Source organism: Coregonus lavaretus (assembly GCF_964263955.1).
Source record: "Coregonus lavaretus genome assembly, chromosome: 22".
Taxonomy (NCBI): Eukaryota; Metazoa; Chordata; class Actinopteri; order Salmoniformes; family Salmonidae; genus Coregonus; species Coregonus lavaretus.
The window spans coordinates 10,830,367-10,853,659 of record NC_140009.1 but is presented as its reverse complement, the minus strand read 5'-3'; the positions used below and the strand labels follow the sequence as shown (position 1 = coordinate 10,853,659).

The 23,293-nt window shown below is 44.2% G+C and overlaps 1 protein-coding gene across 1 annotated transcript; it reads right to left on the bottom strand.

Moving 5' to 3' along the window:
- Window positions 1-1,056: 1,056 nt before the first annotated feature.
- dhx35 (DEAH-box helicase 35) lies at window positions 1,057-21,571 on the bottom strand. Its single transcript, XM_084187237.1, has 20 exons — window positions 21,419-21,571; window positions 20,649-20,776; window positions 20,269-20,361; window positions 19,631-19,708; window positions 19,317-19,421; window positions 19,147-19,208; window positions 18,939-19,008; window positions 18,351-18,410; window positions 17,724-17,836; window positions 17,179-17,275; window positions 16,944-17,102; window positions 10,398-10,608; window positions 10,105-10,229; window positions 9,608-9,853; window positions 9,319-9,396; window positions 6,910-7,039; window positions 6,730-6,811; window positions 6,553-6,624; window positions 6,183-6,294; window positions 1,057-3,484 (listed from the first exon to the last, which is right to left on the bottom strand). Exons 1-20 carry the CDS (start codon window positions 21,477-21,479, stop codon window positions 3,446-3,448), a joined length of 2,121 nt encoding a protein of 706 aa, XP_084043363.1. The 5' UTR covers window positions 21,480-21,571; the 3' UTR covers window positions 1,057-3,445.
- Window positions 21,572-23,293: the final 1,722 nt, after the last annotated feature.

Here is a 23,293-nt window from a genome sequence, read left to right as displayed (position 1 = left end):
AGAGCTTACAGCTATCGTTTTAACCTAACTCCTAAACTTAACCCTAACCCCTAGCCTAACTAACGTTAGCCACAACAAATTGAAATTTGTAAAATGTCATACGTTTTGAAAATTCATAATATATCGGAATTGTCATCGTAATTCTTAACATACCATACGAAACATTATACTAAAGAGAAGTTTCGTTTTTATATACAGAATAATACCAAATGCTCTGAGACCAGGTTGCCAGCTTCCCTCAATTCCCAGGAGTCTTGAGCACTTCCTTCCCGCACCTCTGCAGACTGATTGGAGCGCTAAGCGAGGAAGTCAGCCACACTCTCTCATACTGTCATCTGAGAGTTTATTTACATTTCTGCTACCCGCTGTAAAGTTACTCTACCCACATTCGTTTTTACCGTGGTCAGAGATCAATCAACGCACCAGGTACTTGCCTAAATGCGTGCCCAATATGAAATCATTTGTAACCTAATCAGCCAGAAAGAACACACCAGGCCTAACATCAGCCATATGCCTACCACAATCTCCAATTGCCTAATCGGAGAATAAATCCTGTGTGCCATTGGTTACATAATTGGTCATTTTAAACACTCAAAATATCTGAAGTTGAAACAATACATCTCACTTGAACCATTCAATGTAATTATGAGCATTCCCGTGAAGTTTGTATTTAATGCCAATACAAGGCTCTAGAATTGTCAATACATTGTCGGATGAGCAGGGAAAACAGAAAGCAAGAAAGGTAAAACACTGGACATAATATTACAATATTAACATGCTGGCATTGTCTCCCACAATAAGACTGATTATATTATTTATATCTCAATGGAATAACATCTATCACACGAAATACTGGCAGGACTGGAAATCATTCTAGACCATCTGTCTGAACAGTTTACAGTACAACACTGACACCTGCTGGACAAGTACACTACTACACCAGTATCTGAGGTCACAAGTGAGTTTACCCAGGACTCAGGAGTAGGATGAGATTTCCTCTAAACACTGATCTAATGGTCACAGTTTAAACCATTTAACAGCGACAGACAGACATAGTGGAGTCCATGACCATACGGCTTTATTTCAAGATGTGGAGGGATACAGCTGCTTCTCAGAGCTGGGCAACTACAGACTACAGATTACACTGGCTTTGTGACAGACACATTAAGATTCTCAGCACAGAGGAACATCAGTCATCTCACAGTCAACTACATTTGTGCAAATCTACATTGTGATCTTAGCAGTGTTCTTAATAGATTACCATTTAACATGCAAGAGTATTTCACTTGTATAGTCATTCTACTAGTCGGATTGCATTGGATCATCTATGGTATGTTAGTTTTCCAGAGTTCAGAGGCAGTTATATTGTACCTAGAAAGGACAAGGAATCGAAAGTTAAAACCATGCAGACATAAGTCAATAAAGGACAGTAACCTTACTGAAATGAAAGCAGGTCCTATGGTTGTTTGTTTTCTTACTCTCAAGCTTTCGGGGGTAAAAAATATATAAAATAATAGCACTCCTTGGAGAAAAACAAAGACAAAAACCAGGAAGCACAAATCAAGACAGAAGCAGGGGTTGTTGTAATATATGGGGGTGAAACGTACTTAAAAATGGCCCAGTGCTATCCGGTATCCTTGGGACGTCCCTACCCCATTGAAGTTGAAATGTAAAATGTTAAGGTAAGGGTTATGGGTTAAGGTTATGGGTAGGGATGTCCCAAGGATCCAAGATAGCACTGACCCTTAAAAATGTGTGCCTTCCTTTCTGTTGAACATTACTGGTCTTGACACAGACAATGATGTATAGAACAACTGATTTATGCAAACCACAACCAATGGTGATATAGGGAAACAGTGATGGGCCAAAGAGAAATGGCTCAAAAAGATACATTATTTAGGCTTCATATGCATCTCTGAATGCACTTAATCATACAGAAAAATGGCACTTACATTTTTCTGTTTTGATTGCTTCTTTTGCACTTAAAATGCTTGATGGGTTATTTGCACATTTCATACCAAAATGAAATATGGTTAGATAATTTTTTGGCACATAACGGTTCAAAAGGCCACTCACTATGTTTGAGATAGACAGTAGTAAAGAGTTCTAGAGTAACTGTCTAAAAGCAAAGAGGTCTTTTTCACAGCAACAACCCAGAATGCTACATTCTGTGTTGACTCATGAAATCCAAAATTGAATTTCCATCTGTGGCACAAGCTTATAGATCTGTGCCACAGAGTCAAAACACATATGATTGAAGATTGCAGTGTTCTCCAACTCTGGTCCTGGAGAGCCATTAGGTGTGCAGGCTTTTGTCCTAGCCCAGCCCTAACACATCTGATTTAGCTAAACGTAATCCAGATTGAAGACCATGAGTAGTTGATTGATTATGTTGGGGCTGGGTTGGAACAAAACCCTGCAGTCCCCGTAGTTTGGGATTCCTGTTCTAAAGAGACAAGTATTGGAAAAAGGAGATAGCTAGCCTTGGTACTGATAGCTACAGTTGGAAAAGACTAGCACCCAGTATAGGGGAGGAGCAAATTATAAAAATAATAAGAAAAAAGGAAACTACTTTTTTGCGTCCCCAAACAATAAAAAGTTTCACATCCTCATACTCAGTCTTCGTTTATTTACCGCGCCATGCCACGACTTAAAAACAGAGGCTGAAATTCAAATCAAACCCCCCCCATAGCAATGTTTACACAGCGTCTTGGTTTTACAAACTACTGCCGGTATACACACACACTAATTATCTTGAAAACTGGAAGCATCTACCTGTGAAGTCTACCTGGTGTTGTTAGGGATTTTATTTGACCATGGGAAAAAGAGCTACTGCGTAAATACTACAGGGTTCGATTGAATTGAGCCCAAAGCTATAAAAAAATAACCATGGAACCAAGGCCCAGGTATGGTACCCCCATTCCCTGGACCCAAGCCTGCTCTGTCTCTATATGTACAGGTGTGGAGGGGATCTGGCCATGCTGGAAAGGACATAACTATGGAGCACTCCAACCACAACCACACTTTAACTATCAAATATTAAACTGAAAAGAACAGATCCTACATTTGATCTTAGCCAAAATGCAGACGGGGGGGGGGGGGGGGGGTTGTCCCCTAACCCTTCTGTAAATTCAGAACGAATAGCTAATGTACTTGCTCATCTGTTCTGTCCGTTACAGCATGGCCATCTAGTGAATACCGTGTGGAATGGGAAATAAATATAATACATCTCTTTGTACAGGGTGATAGAAAGGAAGAGGGTATTGGGATGGGAATGGGGGGCACAGTGTAGGTTTAGGAGGGGTGTTCTCCTTTCTCCTCCTCGGGTTTTTCCCAGTACCCTGCTTCCCATGACTCTGTTCCCCTAGCGCTGGTCCTCTCTGGGTGAGGGGTTGGAACCAGGACATAGTGGTCAGAGTTATGACAGCTGGGGACAGAAGCTGGCTCAGAGGACCCTGGATCTCTTGCTGGTCAATGACCCGTGCTAACAGATGGGGAGAAGGAGAGAGGGATACAGACAGAGAACAAGAGGGATATAAAGTGAATCAGTTAAAAAGATAAACATATCATATGGTATTTAGTGTTTTATTAGGATCCCCATTAGTTGTTGCTGAAGCAGCAGATACTCTTCCTGAGGTCCACACAAAACATGAAATAATACAGAACATCGATAGACAAGAACAGCTCAAGGACTGAACTACATACATTTTGCATATACTCCAGAATGTTATGAAGAGTGATCAGATGAATTGCAAAGTCCCTCTTTGCCATGAAAATGAACTTAATCCCCAAAAAAACATTTCCACTGCATTTCAGCCCTGCCACAAAAGGACCAGCTGACATCATGTCAGTGATTCTCTCCTTAACACAGGTGAGTGTTGACGAGGACAAGGCTGGAGATCACTCTGTCATGCTGATTGAGTTAGAATAACAGACTGGAAGCTTTAAAAAGGAGGGTGGTGCTTGAAATCATTGTTCTTCCTCTGTTAACCATGGTTACCTGCAAGGAAACACGTGCCGTCATCATTGCTTTGCACAAAAAAGGGCTTCACAGGCAAGGATATTGCTGCTAGTAAGATTGCACCTAAATCAACCATTTATCGGATCATCAAGAACTTCAAGGAGAGAGGTTCAATTGTTGTAAAGACGACTTCAGGGCGCCCAAGAAAGTCCAGCAAGCGTCAGGACCGTCTCCTAAAGTTGATTCATCTGCGGGATCGGGGCATCACCAGTGCAGAGCTTGCTCAGGAATGGCAGCAGGCAGGTGTGAGTGCATCTGCACGCACAGTGAGGCGAAGACTTTTGGAGGATGGCCTGGTGTCAAGAAGGGCAGAGAGGAAGCCACTTCTCTCCAGGAAAAACATTAGGGACAGACTGATATTCTGCAAAAGGTACAGGGATTGGATTGCCAAGGGAGTGGGCTCACTCACAATTTTGCCTAAGAACACACCCATGAATAAAGAATGGTACCAACACATCCTCCGAGAGCAACTTCTCCCAACCATCCAAGAACAGTTTGGTGACGAACAATGCCTTTTCCAGCATGATGGAGCACCTTGCCATAAGGCAAAAGTGATAACTAAGTGGCTCTGGGAACAAAACATCGACATTTTGGGTCCATGGCCAGGAAACTCCCCAAACCTTAATCCCATTGAGAACTTGTGGTCAATCCTCAAGAGGTGGGTGGACAAACAAAAACCCACAAATTCTGACAAACTCCAAGCATTGATTATGCAAGAATGGGCTGCCATCAGTCAGGATGTGGCCCAGAAGTTAATTGACAGCATGCCAGGGCGGATTGCAGAGGTCTTGAAAAAGAAGGGTCAACACTGCAAATAGACTCTTTGCATAAACGTAATGTAATTGTCAATAAAAGCCTTTGACACTTATGGAATGCTTGTAATTATACTTCAGTATACCATAGTAACATCTCACAAAAATATCTAAAAACACTGAAGCAGCAAACTTTGTGAAGACCAATACTTGTGTCATTCTCAAAACTTTTGACCATGACTGTAGAATTGCTTTACTGAAGAGCTCCGTGACTTTCAACGTGGCACCGTCATAGGATGCCAGTTCGTCAAATTTCTGCCCTGGTCAACTAAGTGCTGTTATGTGAAGTGGAAACGTCTAGGCGAAACAACGGCTCAGACGCGAAGTGGTAGGCCACACAAGCTCACAGAACATGACCGCCGAGTGCTGAAGCGCGTAAAAATCTTCTGTCCTCGGTTGCAATACTCACTACAGAGTTCCAAACTGCCTCTGGAAGCAACATCAGCACAAGAACTGTTCGTCGGAAGCGTCATGAAAATGGATTTCCATGGCCGAGCAGCCGCACACAAGCCTAAGATAACTATGCACAATGCCAAGCGTTGGCTGGAGTGGTGTAAAGCTCACCGCCATTGGACTCTGGAGCAGTGGAAACGCGTTCTCTGGAGTGATGAATCACGCTTCGCCATCTGGCAGTCCGACGGACTAATATGGGTTTGGCGGATGCTAGGAAAAAAACACTACCTGCCCGAATGCATAGTGCCAACTGTGAAGTTTGGTGGAGGAGAAATAATGGTCTGGGGCTGTTTTTCATGGTTCGGGCTAGGCCCCTTAGTTCCAGTGAAGGGAAATCTTAATGCTACAGCATACAATGACATTCTAGACGATTCTATACTTCCAACTTTGTGGCAACAGTTTGGGGAAGGCTCTTTCCTGTTTCAGCATGACAATGCTCCTGTGCACAAAGCAAGGTCCATTCAGAAATGGTTTGTTGAGATGGGTGTGGAAGAACTTGACTGGCCTGCACAGAGCCCTGACCTCAACCCCATTGAACATCTTTTGGATTAATTGGAATGCCGACTGCGAGCCAGGCCTCACCCAACATCAGTGCCCGACCTCACTAATGCTTGTGGCTGAATGGAAGCAAGTCCCCGCAGCAATGTTCCAACATCTAGTGGAAAGCCTTCCCAGAAGAGTGGAGGCTGTTACAGCAGCAAAGGGGGGACCCACTCCATATTAATGCCCATGATTTTGGAATGAGATGTTCGACGAGCAGGTGTCCACATACTTTTGGTCGTTGTAGTGTACATAATTACCCTTAATATGTGCTATGGGTGGGCTTTTTTCTCTCTCAGAACAAACAAGAGAGAAAAAGAGAGTAGAGTACTAGAAAGACAGTGTTTTTCTCATACCTTAGCCTCCTTGTAAAAGTGGGGTGCAAGCTCGACCAACCAGGAGGACTCTACAGCTGTGACATCACGCATGTAGTACTTAGAGGTCTGCACGACTTCATTGAAGACAACCCTGGGGGATGACAAGGCAGAAAGGTCAAGGCAGTATTAGATGCATACATCTAGGAGATTCATTCCTCTCCTCTGGGACACCCAGCCATATTTTATCTATTCCAGAGCTCGAACACCTGATTCAGTCAACTATTCATCATGCCCTTGAGTAGATTAATCAGCTGAGCTAGTTTAGGCCTACAACAAAATTGTGAAACCTCTGGGGTCCCCGAGGAGAGGTTTGAGAACCCCTGGCCCAATGTAAAGGCCAAATCCTCACCACTTCGTAGGCTTCTCTCCAAACAGCACAGAGTTGGGATGGATGTGAAGCTCTCTGTCATCCCGTAGAGTCCTGGGAGACAGAAGGCGTGAGGAGGGGATGAATTAACAGTAGAGACATTCAGCTTAGTCAAGGCAAAAACAACAGACAACAGTGTTTCAGGGAGTTGGTAGACACCTGTAGGATCCTGAGTGGTGCATGCGGGCAGCATTGGCGAAAAAACCAGACACGATGCATCTCAGGATCACATCCGGGTCACCTGGACAAGACAAAAACATCATTTCCTGTTCAATTTGAACACTGTAAAGAGGTTTACATATAGGATACAAACTGGACAGAAATGTGGGGTACACACACCTTCGCTGGAGGTGCGTGGCACCTTGAACTTGTTCATGAGTCGTCTGAGCTGTTCTCGTACAGTCATGGCTCGCAGCAGACCCTTGTAGTTGAGGAAGTGTTCCTGACACCACTGAGAGCTCTTCTGGTGCTGGAGGGATGGGAGGGGTTAGAGATAAATGGATTTGACCTTTTGGTCTACCATTTAGCTTTTATTCCATTATACTTACAATGAAAAAAAATATAAACACAACATGTAAAGTGTTGGTCCCATGTTTCATGAGCTGAAATCCCAGAAATGTTCCATACACATAAAAGCATTTCTCTCAAATTTTGTTCACAAATTTGTTTACATCCCTGTTAGTGCGCATTTCTCCTTTGCCAAGAAAATGATCATTAAAACAGGTGCACATTTTAAATTTTAGTCATTTAGCAGACGTTCTTATCCAGAGCGACTTACTTAGTGCATACATTCTTCAAACTCACAACCCTGGCATTGCAAGCACCATGCTCTACCAACTGAGCTACAGGAGGCCTCACCTTGTGCTGGGGACATAAAAAGGCCACTATAAAATGTGCAGTTTTATCACAACACAATGCCACAGATTGAACACAATGCCACATGCTGACTACAGGAATGTCCACCAGAGATGTTGCCAGAGATTTGAATGTTAATTTCTCAACCTTAAGCCACCACGTTTTAGAGAATTTGGCAGTAGGTCCAACTGGCCTCATGTAACCACGCCAGCCCAGGACCTCCACATCCGGCTTTTTCACTTGCGGGAACGTCTGAGAACAGCCACCCTGACAGCTGATGAAAATGTGCATTTACACAACCGAAGAATTTCAGCAGTCAGAAACCGTCTCAAGGAAGATCATCTGCGTGCTCGTCGTCCTCACCAGGGTCTTGACTTGACTGAAGTTTGGCATCCTAACCGTCTTCAGTGAGCAAATGCTCACCGGCACGCTGGAGAAGTGTGTTCTTCATGGATGAATCCCGGTTTCAACTATACCAGGCAGATGGCAGACAGCGTGTATGGCGTCGTGTGGGCGAGCGGTTTCCTGATATCAACGTTGTGAACAGAGTGCCCCATGGTGGCGGTGGGGTTATGGTATGGGCAGGCATAAGCTAAGAACAACAAACACAATTGCATTTTATCGATTACAATTTTAATGCACAGAGATACCGTGAAGAGATCCTGAGGCCCATTGTCGTGCCATTCATCCGCCGCCATCACCTCATGTTTCAGCATGATAATGCACGGCCCCATGTCACAAGGACCTGTACACAATTCCTGGAAGCTGAAAATATATTCGTCGCCAAACCCACTGGATCCAGGTCATCTATAAATCACTTCTAGGCAAATCCCCGACTTATCTTAGATCATTGGTCACCATAGCAACACCCACCCGTAGTATGCGTTCCAGCAGGTATATCTCACTGGTCATCCCCAAAGCCAACACCTCCTTTGGCTGCCATTCCTTCCAGTTCTCTGCTGCAAATGACTGGAATGAACTGCAGAAATCTCTGAAGCTGGAGACACTTATCTCCCTCACTAACTTTAAGCATCAGTTGTCAGAGCAGCTTACCGATCACTGCACCTGTACACAGCCCATCTGTAATTAGCCCACCCAACTACCCCATCCCCATATTGTTATTTATTTTGCTCATTTGCACCCCAGTATCACTAGTTGCACATCATCTCTTGCACATCTATCATTCCAGTGTTAAAACTAATTGTAATTATTTTGCACTATAGCCTATTTATTGCCTTACCTCCATAACTTGCTACATTTGCACACACTGTATATATATTTTCTGTTGTATTTTTGACTTTATGTTTTGTTTTACCCCATATGTAACTCTGTGTTGTTGTTTTTATCGCACTGCTTTGCTTTATCTTGGCCAGGTCGCAGTTGTAAATGAGAACTTGTTCTCAACTGGCTTACCTGGTTAAATAAAGGTTAAATAAAATAAAAAATAAAATTCCAGTTCTTCCATGGCCTGCATACTCACCAGACATTTTACCCATTGAGCAGGTGTGGGATGCTCTGGATTGATGACTGTAAGTCGCTTTGGATAAAAGCGCCTGCTAAATGGCATATTATTATTATTATTATTATTATTATGTTTAAGACAGCGTGTTCCAGTTCCCACTAATATCCAGCAACTTTGCACTGCCATTGAGAAGTGAGACAATATTCCACAGGCCACAATCAACAGCCTGATCATCTCTATGCGAAGGAGATATGTCGTAAAATCTTTGAAATGGTTGCGTTTATATTTTTGTTCAGTATAGTTTTCAGAAATGCAAACGCTTAGTAAAGCTGATATGAAAATATATAAATCTTATCTAAAATATTATATCATTTATCAGAGTGCTTTGCTGTTCATTGTTCATGGACCATGTTCACAGTGGCAGTGCCCACCTTGATGAAGGCTTCGTACACATTGAGCATGGTGAGATGATCTCCCTCCGCCACAGCAAACTTCCGATGCTCCCGCGCCTATGAAGGAGGGAGGAGAATGGGAGCAGAGAGAGAAAGAAGGGAGGTAAAGACCAGACATGCAGACAGAGAGGGAGACGAGGGGTGATTAGGATGGTAGAAGCCGTGGTAAAAGCTTTGGAGTCTGGAAGCACAGAGACAGCGATACAGATCTTCACAACAGCACGTTTTTAGACTGGGAATTCAACATGATGACATCTGCAGCACTCACTGCTGGTTTCTTCTGATTGGCTGGCACCATGAAGATGTTTTGGATCTGCATCATGGCTGCTATGGTAACGATCTCCTTGGAACAGCCAAAGTTTCCTGACTCCAGCAGCATCTTGGCGAACATGGGGCTGAGGGGGAACTCTGCCATACGTACTCCCATAGGGTCGGTCAGACGACCATACTGGTCCAGACCCCCCAGGGCATAGAGCAACTCCAGGGCTTGGACCATGGACTGGGCTGGAGGAGGCTACAGCGGGGGAACAATTATAACGTTAGTTTAATACGCAGCCTATCAAAGTTAATAATTGTTGACAACCCATCTTGGTGCTCTTTGAGTCAATTCACCAGCTTTCAGAATGATGTGCCTTTCTCAGTGCTCTTAAATCTCATGTACAGTCTACTTGAGCATCTGACCAAATTACGGAAGATTTTAGTTCCTGGTAAACCGAGATTAAAGTGCTCCACACAAAGGCTACACATTGTATTGGATGGACTCACAGAGAGGAAGCTGAATCGCAGCACGTTGTCTATGCCCAGAGCTTTGAGCTGCAGGATGACAGGGGCAAGGTTGGTACGCTGCATCTCTGGAACCGTGGATGCAGGCAGCTTCTCAAAATCCTCCTCTGGAGCACACACAGACAGGTCAGAACACACACTGCAGTATAGGGCTGCATGCCACACCCTTCCCCTGCTCTCATTCACTCTCCATTGATGATCTTGACATTTTTTTCCCCCTCACCGATGGCCTTTCCGATAACACACACAGAGACAGCCCTCCCCCCCACACCTACCTGTGTATAGTCTGAAGCACTTCCCGGCTCGGTTGCGTCCCCCTCGTCCTGCCCTCTGACTGGCCGAGGCCTTGGAGATGGGTGTGACCACCAGTGACTCGATTGCAGTGCAAGGGTTGTACGCCCGCAGCTTGACAAATGCACAGTCGATCACAAACACGATGCCGTTGATGGTGATGGACGTCTCTGCTATGTTAGTGGCCACCACCACCTTAGAGAACCAGAGAGTGCGCTTTAACAGACCTCCCACTCCAATACAATACAAGGCTTTGCAATGGGGAATTGTACATCGGGAATTGACTCCGCCATATGACTGATAGATCATTTCATCTTGTGGCAAAAAGTGTTTTCATCGCTCGGTACTCTTAAGGAAGCTTACCGTATACACACGGTTGTCCTGTGTACTAGCGGAGGTATAAAAGCATTCATTGCCGCAAACTCCAATCTGGCCATCTCAGGGCTTGACATTCACTTTTTTTACAACCTGTCCTTCAGATAAGTAGGACAGATTTTTTACTTGTCCAAAAGTTAGTCGCCCATCACGTTGCTGCGGGGACTTACATTTACATTACATTTGTCATTTAGCAGACGCCCTTATCCAGAGCGACTTAGTTAGTGAGTGCATAAATTTTTTCATACTGGCCCCCCGTGGGAAACGAACCCACAACCCTGGCGTTGCAAGCGCCATGCTCTACCAACTGAGCTACACGGGGCTTCCATTCAACCACAAGCGCATTAGCGAGGTCAGGCACTGATGTTGGGTGATTAGGCCTGGCTCGCAGTCGGCGTTCCAATTCATCCCAAAGGTGTTCGATGGAGTTGAGGTCAGGGTTCTGTGCAGGCCAGTCAAGTTCTTCCACACCGATCTCGAAAAACCATTTCTGAATGGACCTCACTTTGTGCACGGGGGCATTTTCATGCTGAAACAGGAAAAGGCCTTCCCCAAACTGCTGCCACAAAGCTGGAAGTACATAATCGTCTGGAATGTCATTGTATGCTGTAGCGTTAAGATTTCCCTTCACTGGAACTATGGGGCCTTGCCCGAACCATGAAAAACAGCCCCAGGACCATTATTCCTCCTCCACCAAACTTTACAGTTGGCACTATGCAGTCGAACAGGTAGTGTTCTCCTGGCATCCGCCAAACCCAGATTTGTCCGTCGGACTGCCAGATGGCGAAGCGTGATTCATCACTCCAGAGAAAGCGTTTACACTGCTCCAGAGTCCAATGGTGGCGAGCTTTACAACACTCCAGCCGACGCTTGGCATTGCGCATAGTTATCTTACGCTTGTGTGTGGCTGCTCGGCCATGTCAACCCATTTCATGAAGCTCCCAACGAACAGTTATTGTGCTGACGTTGCTTCCAGAGGCAGTTTGGAACTCGGTAGTGAGTGTTGCAACCGAGGACAGATGATTTTTACGCGCTTCAGCACTTGGCGGTCCAGTTCTGTGAGCTTGTGTGACCTACCACTTCGTGGCTGAGCAGTTGTTGCTCCTAGATGTTTCCACTTCACAATAATAGCACTTACAGTTGATCGGGGCAGCTCTAGCAGGGCAGACATTTGACGAACTGACTTGTTGGAAAGGTTGCATCCTATGACAGTGCCATGTTGAAAGTCACGGAGCTCTTCAGTACGGGCCATTCTACTGCCAATGTTTGTCTACGGAGATTGCCTGGCTGTGTGCACGATTTTAAACACCTGTCAGCAATAGGTGTGGCTGAAATAGCAGAATCCACTAATTTGAAAGGGGTCCACATACATTTGGCCATGTAATGTAATTCCCTCAACATTTCTATGGTTGTGTTTTGGCTAGGCTACTTTGAAATAAAATAAGACATGCATCAAAAAATGACATAAAACATCCAGGTTTTAAACAATTACGTTTATGGTTAAACAGTTTCAAAATGCTGACTGCCTCCGCTAATGTGACCATTTGATCTGAACACTACCATGCCTCCAGTATGTTGACAGAATCAAGACTTTAGACGTTAATGTTCATTATCCTTCATTATATTTTTCAAACATGACTGCCGTTTTTGCCTACACTACCGTTCAAAAGTTTGGGGTCACTTAGAAATGTCTTTGTTTTCGAAAGAAAAGCATTTTTTTGTCCATTAAAATAACATCACATTGATCAGAAATACAGCGTAGACATTGTTAATGTTGTAAATGGCTATTGTAGCTGGAAACAGATGATTTTTTATGGAATATCTACATAGGCGTACAGAGGCCCATTATCTGCAACCATCAGTCCTCTGTTCCAATGGCACATTGTGTTTGCTAATCCAAGTTTGTCATTTTAAAAGGCTAATTGATCATTAGAAAACCCTTCTGCAATTATGTTAGCACAGCTGAAAACTGTTGTGTTGATTAAAGAAGCAATAAAACTGGCCTTTTTGAGACTAGTTGAGTATCTGGAGCATCAGCAATTTTGTGTTCGATTACAGAATCAAAATGGCCAGAAACAAATAACTTTCTTCTGAAACTCGTCAGTCTATTCTTGTTCTGAGAAATTAAGGCTATTCCATGCTATAAAATTGCCAAGAAACTCTACACACGATATCCCATAACAGCAAAGTGAAAACATGTTATCAGAAATTTTTGCTAATTTATTGAAAATGAAATACAGAAATATCTAATTTACATAGGTATTCACACCCCTGCGTCAATACATGTTAGAATCACCCTCGGCAATGATTACAGCTGTGAGTATTTTGGGGTAAATCTGTAAGCGCTTTGCACACCTGGAATTTGAACAATATTTGCACATTATCTTTTTTAATTGTTCAAGCTCTGTCAAGTTCGTTGTTGATCATTGTTAGACAGCCATAGGTTTTCCAGCCAATTTAACGTCAAAACTTTAACTAGGCCACTCCGGGACATTCAATGTAGTCTTGGTAAGCAACTCCAGTGTACAGTCGTAGTCAAAAGTTTTGAGAATGACACAAATACTAATTTTCACAAAGTCTGCTGCCTCAGTTTTGATGATGGCAATTTGCATATACTCCAGAATGTCATGAAGAGTGATCAGATGAATTGCAAAGTCCCTCTTTGCCATGAAAATGAACTTAATCCCCAAAAAAACATTTCCACTGCATTTCAGCCCTGCCACAAAAGGACCAGCTGTCATCATGGCAGTGATTCTCTCGTTAACACAGGTGAGAGTTGACGAGGACAAGGCTGGAGATCACTGTCATGCTGATTGAGTTAGAATAACAGACTGGAAGCTTTAAAAAGGAGGGTGATGCTTGAAATCATTGTTCTTCCTCTGTTAACCATGGTTACCTGCAAGGAAACACGTGCCGTCATCATTGCTTTGCACAAAAAGGGCTTCACAGGCAAGGATATTGCTGCTAGTAAGATTGCACCTAAATCAACCATTTATCGGATCATCAAGAACTTCAATGAGAGGGGTTAAATTGTTGTGAAGAAGGCGTCAGGGTGCCCATGAAAGTCCAGCAAGCACCAGGACCGTCTCCTAAAGATGAATCAGCTGCGGGATCGGGGCACCACCAGTGCAGAGCTTGCTCAGGAATGGCAGCAGGCAGGTGAGAGTGCATCTGCATGCACAGTGAGGCGAAGACTTTTGGAGGATGGCCTGGTGTCAAGAAGGGCAGCAAAGAAGCCACTTCTCTCCAGGAAAAACATTAGGGACAGACTGATATTCTGCAAAAGGTACAGGGATTGGACTGCTGAGGACTGGGGTAAAGTCATTTTCTCTGATGAATCCCCTTTCCGATTGTTTGGGGCATGCGGAAAACACCTTGTCCGGAGAAGACAAGGTGAGCGCTACCATCAGTCCTGTGTCATACCAACAGTAAAGCATCCTGAGACCATTCATGTGTGGGGTTGCTTCTCAGCCAAGGGAGTGGGCTCACTCACAATTTTGCCTAAGAACACAGCCATGAATAAAGAATGGTACCAACACATCCTCCGAGAGCAATTTCTCCCAACCATCCAAGAACAGTTTGGTGACGACCAATGCCTTTTCCAGCATGATGGAGCACCTTGCCATAAGGCAAAAGTGATAACTAAGTGGTTCGGGGAACAAAACATTGAAATGTTGGGTCCATGGCCAGGAAACTCCCCAAACCTTAATCCCATTGAGAACTTGTGGTCAATCCTCAAGAGGCGGGTGGACAAACAAAAACCCACAAATTCTGACAAACTCCAAGCATTGATTATGCAAGAATGGGCTGCCATCAGTCAGGATGTGGCCCAGAAGTTAATTGACAGCATGCCAGGGCGGATTGCAGAGGTCTTGAAAAAGAAGGGTCAACACTGCAAATATTGTCATAAACTTAATGTAATTGTCAATAAAAGCCTTTTACACTTATGGAATGCTTGTAATTATACTTCAGTATACCATAGTAACATCTGACAAAAATATCTCATAACAATGAAGCAGCGAACTTTGTGAAGACCAATACTTATGTCATTCTCAAAACTTTTGACCACGACTGTATATTTGCCCTTGTGTTTTAGGTTATTGTCCTGCTGAAAGGTGAATTTATCTCCCAGTGTCTGTTGGAAAGCAGAATGAACTAGGTTTTCCTCTAGAATTTTGCCTGTGCATAGCTCTATTCCATTTATTTTTATCATAAAAAACTTCCTAGTCCTTGCCGATGACAAGCACACCCATAACATGATGCAGCCACTACCATGCATGAAAATATGGAGAGTGGTACTAAGTGATGTGTTGGATTGGATTTGCCCCAAACACAACGCTTTGTATTCAGGACATACATTTCATTTCTTTGCCACATTTTTAGCAGTTTTACTTTAGTGCGTCATTATATTTTTATTCTGTACAGGCTTCCTTCTTTTCACTCTGTCATTTAAGTTAGTATTGTGGAATAACTACAATGTTGTTGATCCGATCCATCCTCAGTTCTCCTATCACAGCTATTAAACTCTAACTGTTTTAAAGTCACCATTGGCCTCATGGTGAAATCCCTGAGCGGTTTCCTTCCTCTCCGGCAACTGAGTTAGGAAGGACGCCTGTATCTTTGTAGTGACTGGGTGTATTGATACACCATCCAAAGTGTAATTAATAACTTTACCATGCTCAAAGGGATATTCAATGAATGCTTTTCCCCCCTCTGACACAAAATCTCAATTTAATCCATTTTAAATTCAGGCTGTAACACAACAAAATGTGGAAAAAGTCAAGGGGTGAGAATTAGAGGTCATCACGGATCCTCCTGCACCCGAATACCCGAGACCCGATCCGGGACCGGGTCCAGATGCAGAATTCGAAATAATGTCACGGGTCTGGGTCGGATCTGATATGCTTGTCACGGTTCTCAGGTATGTGTAATTTTAACTGACTTGTCCGGAATGGCCCGTACAGATCCGAACGCGACTGCTGCAGTAGAGAGAGACATTTTATCATTTATGCTGCTGCTCTTGCTTTTCATGAGAGTGGAGTGTGGCGCTTTCTCTTGGCCAATCATAAGTCATCAAAGCGGTAATAGGCTACAGTCATAGAGCCTCCATGTGTGGCTAAAGTTAGGAGATATCTAATCAATGGAAGATGGAATTAAAATGAAAGAATAAAAAGTTAAAGGAGAAGGATAGGCTACAATGACCAAGAGCCAACAGGTAGGCTGCTACTTAATATTCTGAATGGAGTAGTTATTTGTAACTAAGATGAGAAAGCGCATGCACTGCAGCCTCAGTTAGCCTAGCTAGCTAATGTTAGCTAGCTTCTCCAGGTTTGATGCAGTCCAAGACAGGTACTATGTAATCATATTTGATGATAAATAACCTAGCTACGGCAGCTCTTAGTCTACTATAACGCGAGACTGCTTGGTTGGTTGGTTGCCGTCTCTCCCTCTCTCCTCCCCATGTCACTCGCTCACAGTACGGCCCCTTCCCCGCCTGCTAGAGCGGTACCTCTCTCCCTGCTCTCGCGCTTTATCAGCTCCAGTTAAAAAATCTGATTTAAAAAAGACTACTTTTCTGCTGCTTCCTTCACTCGGATTGGACCGGGTCCTCCTAGGACTATACGGAATGGGTCTAGAGGTCCTAGGGTCCGTTCGGAATGGGTCTCTATATTTAAAAAAATTATGCATATCGGGTCCGGGTGGGAAAGCCCCAGGTCCATTTCAGAACCGGTCCAACTTTTTGGATCTGTGAAGACCACTAGAGTGAATACTTTTTGAAGGCACTGTAGGCATTTTTATTTATGTACATGAAAAATGTATTTCAATGTAAGCCTCTCTGATCGGAGTAATTGTTTGATATTTGGACAACCTAAATCTATATTCTTGTCCAACTTTTTTTTCTTCTTCTTGTCCTGGACAAGAGGACAAGCGTTTATGTTGGACCCTGCATCTCTTTATGATGCTGATTGTGATACATGCATCATATGCAGTCCCCCTAGACCAGCTCTCACCAACCCTGGTCCTGGAGAACTATAAGGTGTGCAGGCATTTGTGCCAGCCCAGTAACAACAACTAATTTAACATTCCACTGACCAGGGTTGATGACCACTGGGTAGGGACATTGGGACGGCGCACAGACGCAGATTGAGATTCACCTTGCGGACAGTAGGGGGCGTCCTCTCAAACACCTTCATCTGGTCAGCGTAGGGCAGACCTGCGTACATGGGCAGCACCTTGAGGTATTTCTTCATGCCGAGACGGCCCAGAGCTCTGGCCTGCTCCTGGAGCAGAGACACCACCTTCTCCACCTCCTCCTACAGGACAGGTAACACACACAGGTCACATGACAAAAAGTACCCAGCTCAAAATCAAACCCTAAGAGAAACACACCTGTCCAGTGAGGAAGGCCAGAACATCTCCATCATCCTCAGTCTCATGGATCTTCATCACCGTCTCCACTGTGGCCTTCACATAGTCTGGGACTGGGCTGGGGACAGAGGGGAGACAGTGTTTAAGGACTAGACACACACACAAAGAGAGAGAGCGAAAGGGAGAGGGGAGACAGTGTATAAGGACTGGGCTGGGGACAGAGAGGGGAGACAGTGTATAAGGACTGGGCTGGGGACAGAGGGGAGACAGTGTATAAGGGCTGGGGACAGAGAGAGAGGGGACACAGTGTATAAGGACTGGGCTGGGGACAGAGAGAGAGGGGAGACACTATTAGGACTGGGCTGGGGACAGAGAGAGAGGGGAGACACTATTAGGACTGGGCTGGGGACAGAGAAAGGAGACAATGTGAGGAGATGCTCAACTCGGTCTGTCCTGAGCTTCATTAATACTGACACCAATGAAACATTAACGATGTGGGGCTGTAGAATGTGATAGTCTGTGACAGGGTTGGAGACAGAAGAGACTCTCAGAATTCCATGGAATACCTGACAGTGTAGAAGACGTCAACAGGGAAGGTGCGTCCCTCCACCGTCAGAATTCCACACGTATCCTTGTTAGGATCTCCAGTCTCATTCAGGTTAAAGAACTCTTGGAATTTCTGCAGCCAATGTGATAACAACATATGAGTGGGTTAGACGTAGCCAGGTAACCAGGCTTGTCACTGGCATGACCACAACAAAGGAGTTGTTATTTTCTAAAGAAGACAAAATACATATTTTATCCAACTGTATTTGCAAATGTGAAATGTAACTTTTTCTGTCACTAAAGCAAGATTTAGCTGAGATTTGGCTGCGCTACACAGGGAAGAGTATTACTACAACATTTCTGAGGAATGCCTATGAAGCAAAAATTGCTGAGTTGGCAAACATAAAAAACATTTCAGCACAAGATAAAAAAATAAATACAGCCCGATGTCCCATCTGGTTTGTTGACTGACTGTGACGCAGTCATGAGCCAACTGCGTCTGTCTGTCTGCACTGTCTTTGTGGTACATTTCAGATGTCAATGCACTGTGGTCTCTCAGGACATCAGCTCATCTCTCCCTCTCTTTCTGTTCCTTTGTTTCTCTGTACTGAAGCATATCTGTCCATCTTAATGAAGCAGAGAATCACCTTGGCATCCAGGGTGGCTGAGGCCACTATCAGCCTGAGGTCTCTGCGCTTCTTCTGAATCTAAAGGAGGATGAAACGAGGAGAAAGGTTTATTTCATGGATGTAATATATTTCAGATGCATTGTAAGCCTAACCGAATGCATTGTCAGTTTAAATACATTACAGCGGACCCGGTCCAATCCGAGTGAAGATATAGAGCTGTTAAAGCTGTGAATCCCTAGCTGCTACATACCATTTTTAACTTATAAATTATTTATATATACACCCATTGATTCTTGAAGATAACTTATAAATGCCTGAAGAGCTTAGTTCAACTGTCGTACCCCATCAGAAACCCAAAATATAAGCTTGTTATACTCTAATGTTTGTAAACAAAGTCAATGTAACACTGTATAGCCTCAAAACATGGTTAAAACTCTAATTTTGATATCATGGTCCTTGGATACATAGCTCTGGCTTTGAATTTGAGAGTGGTTACATTTCTCCAGGCACATCCCTCAGCTTTTTACCAAAACATAGGCAGGGTAACCGCTTTGCTATCGTTTCAATTAAGGATTCCAGCATTAAAGAGACATGCACAGAAGCTACCTTCTTTAGCAGGCCGATGGCTATGTCCGTGTAGAGGGTTCTCTCATGGGCCTCGTCGAGCATTAGAACACTGAGGAGGAAAGATAGACAGACAGATCCCTGGGGTTACAACAGGATGAACCCAGACATTGAATCCACCATTGATATTCAGTCTGAGGCTAGTATTGCGTAGCCAATACTAGCTCAGTTTGTTAGTGTAGTTATTTACCTGTACTTCTTCAGTAGAGGATCAGCCATCATCTCTCTCACCAGCATCCCATCTGTCAGGAACTGAGAGAGAAAGAAATAAAGAAAATTCCTGTAAGGAAAACATCCAATAAAAGGAATTGATGGTACCACTATGTGTCAGGGGACATGACGACAGGCTGGCTGTAGTACCTTAATGCGGGTGGCATGGGGATCAGAGCAGTCATCAAAGCGGATGGTATAGCCCACCTCATGCCCCAACAGGGCTCCACGCTCTTCTGCCAAACGGTTGGCTACCTGACAGGAAGAGAGGGGAAACAACCTCAGTCAGGCAGAACTGTCTCTTAAAAAGTACCCAAATACAGTTATTTTAATAAAAGTAAGTTACATCATTTTTTGCAACTCTTTAAAATTATAGAAGGGGACTATTTGATATTCAGGGCAGCTAAGAAGTCCACAGGGCCAGCAGAGCTTAAGGAGAGTGTGAGCGAGATAGGAGTACTTACTGATATAGCAGCCACTCTACGAGGCTGTGTCACACCAATCACCTTCCCCTCAGCTGCCCAGCCAGCCTCCAGCAAATACTGAGGTGGAGAAAGAAAGGAAGGGGTAAGAGAGAGGGGAAGAGAGGGGTGCAGAAGAGCAAGAGAAAGACAGAGGACAAGGGGGAGCGTGAGAGAGCAAGAGAGCGAGGGGCATCAATATAAAGTCTAGGACAGCATACTCAGCAGAAATTAAGTCCCACTTGATTTGCTCCGAACTCTGGCTGCATAGAAGAGAAGAGGCTAGTAAGCAGCGGACAAGGTCACTCTCCCTCTCCATGGGAAGGAGGCTGTGTGAAGGGTATCAGTCCACTGCTGCAGTGTCCTGCCTGGAGGCTGTTCTACTGGCTGCACAACAACTCAACTTGGCTACAGTGGAAGACTGGTGTGTCCTTAGTATTCTCCACAGTAATGGGTCAAGTGTTCCCCTACACCAACTTCTATTTTAAATCAGTCCTATTTCATGAGAATAGTCAAAATCCTTCATATTTAGTTAAAACTAGACAGATATGAACTGCTGCTTGAGCCAACTCTGTCGTTGTCAAGCCTGGCTACTGTATATTACCTCTACAATGAACGCCAAAGGGGAAGCTTATCCAAACCTGGGGGATCTGTGTAGTCTTCCCACATCCTGTCTCTCCTACGATGATCACTGTCTGGTAACTCTCCACCAAGTAGAGGATGTTGTTTCTGTGCTGAAAACAACATGGCAGACAACATGTCAACGGGACTCCTATGATTTAGTAGAAACAATAAAAAACACTATACTAATGAGAGTGGATGATAAAAGTAAATCATTTGATTGCATCTAGATTATCTATCTGTCAGTGAAGACATCAACTTCGGCCTAGTGGCCCTTGCATGTTTCAACCCCACATAGGCTGCCAGATCTGATTGGATTGGATAGGGGGGCAAGGTGAAGCTATAACCATATTACTCATCTACTAGTTACATGAGGTGCCTAAAGATGAGGTTGAGCAACCTTGAAAACAGGTAGTTTCTGCCGCTGCTTCTCGATGGACAGTGCGGTGTGAGGGTTGAAAATTATGGGGGAACCAGTCGTTTCTGTCGTGACCTCCCGCTCCTCCGATATCCCGGGGGCCTCCGAACCTTAAAGACAGACGATGATGTAATAGAGTAGGGGAATCAAAGATCGTCGTAGATTCATGACCAACGATAATCAACGCCGCAACGAAACAAATACAACATTGATAAGATTACCTAATACCAGATTGTTTCTCTGCAGAGTGAAATGCTGCGGACAGCTTGGATTCAGCTAACGTATACCTAACTAACGCCTGATATGATGACAGGCCAATCTAGCTATAGATACATTTTTACTGCAAAGGGACGTGCAAAATCCCCTGGCCTTACCGGCTTATGCATAACCGAGCGGGAACCGAATGATAGTAACTAGCTAGCTAGTTAGCTACTTCCCTTTGCATCATAACCAATGTGGCTTGACAACGTATATTTTCTGTCATGCTGGGCAATTTAAATACGTTCACAATCCTCAAGATAGCAGTAACTAGCTACTACCGTTAGCTAGTTAACGTTATAACTAGTTAGTATCAATGACAATGGACCACAGCAGTAACGTTGGCGATCATAACACAACTCAGGCGGGAAAACACGTTGGTTATCTGCAATAAATGTCTTACGCACTAATTCACATGCACACATTAATATACTTTTTAAGTGAAACGACTATACGCATGCAATTATTGCCTAATTTAACAATATTGTGCTTACCCGGTTTCCAAAATTTCATCGTGGAGAGGGGGGCCGCCATCTTGGCTTCTACGTCACACATTTTTTCTAGCCTTATGGTGCGTTCACGACAACTGAGAAGTCGGAAAAATACGAGGGCAAATAATGGAGTCAGTGATTTTCAGGTCGGAGCTGTTGCCGCGTTCAAAACAACTGGGGACTGGGTACTCAGAAATCGAAATCTCCGACATCCGACTTCAGTGCGTTCAAAACAACTGGGAACTCGAATAAGAAAAAAAACGAGTTCCAACTGGGAAAAATCGATTTCAACAGTCATCCAACTCGGAATTCCAACTTGGGAACTCGGGCCTCTTTCGAGAGCTGACTTTCCGACCTGAAGATCACTGACGTCATGATTTGACCACGTATTGTTCTGAGTTCCCAGTTTTTTTGAATGAGGCACAATGGTGCTTTCAAGACAACACGAATTCAGAAAAAAACGAGATCAAATCAAGACGTCAGGTCAGAAAGTGGGAGCTCTAGAAGGATGCCCGAGTTTCTGACTTGGAATTCCAAGTTGGATGACCTTTAAAAAACATTTTTTCCAGGCGGATCTCGTTATTACGAGTTCCCAGTTGTCCTGAACGCACTGAGGTCGGAAGTCGAAATCGAGTACTCAATTCCTAGTTCTTGTTTTGAAAGCGGTATAAAAAACAAACAAACAAACATAAAACGGGGTGTTAGGAGTATGACGTCATGTTTACAGCGAGATTCCTTGAGTGTTTATTATTTTGACCACAATTGGGCGCCAATGACCACGGGTTAGAGTCAATGATTTATACTATATATATATATATATATGAATTATACAGTATATACAGTGCCTTGAGAAAGTATTCATCATACCCCTTGACTTATTCCACATTTTATTGTTAAAGCCTGAATAAAACATAATAAATCTCAACCATCTACAGTGAGGGAAACAAGTATTTGATCCCCTGCTGATTTTGTACGTTTGCCCACTGACAAAGAAATGATCAGTCTATAATTTTAATGGTAGGTTTATTTGAACAGTGAGAGACAGAATAACAACAAAAAAATCCAGAAAAACGCATGTCAAAAATGTTATAAATTGATTTGCATTTTAATGAGGGAAATAAGTTGTCAGGGTTGAGTGTAGAGGTAGTGTAGAATCAGGCGCAGGACACACAGAGGTTTCGAACAGCGTCTTTAGTAAAGTCCAAAAACAAGCCACACACGGCAACAGGCTACAGGCGAACTTTACGCACAACGGTAAAGTATGCTAAAGGCGCACAAAGTGCGGAACTCTCTCTCAAACACAAAAAATACAGAGAGAACAGAATAAACGAACTAGCACACAACGTGACAATGAACAATTACACACAACACCTGACCAATCACAAGAGAACTAAATAGGACGCATAATGAACACTAACAAGGAACAGGTGTAACCAACAGACAAAACCAATCAAACATAGAAACATAGAACGGTGGCAGCTAGTACTCCGGAGACGACGACCGCCGAAGCCTGCCCGAACAAGGAGAAGGAGCAGCCTCGGCCGAAACCGTGACAGTACCCCCCCCTTGACGCGCGGCTCCAGCCGTGCGCCGACCCCGGCCTCGGGGACGACCAGGAAGACGCGGAGCAGGGCGCGTAGGATGACCACGATGGAACTCGGTCAGAAGAGATGGGTCTAGGATGTCCCTCCTCGGCACCCAGCACCGCTCCTCCGGGCCGTACCCCTCCCACTCCACGAGATATTGGAGACCCCCCATCCGGCGTCTCGAATCTAGGATGGACCGAACAGTGTACGCCGGAGCCCCCTCGATGTCCAACGGGGGCGGAGGAGTCTCTTCTATCTCATAGTCCTGGAGTGGACCAGCTACCACCGGCCT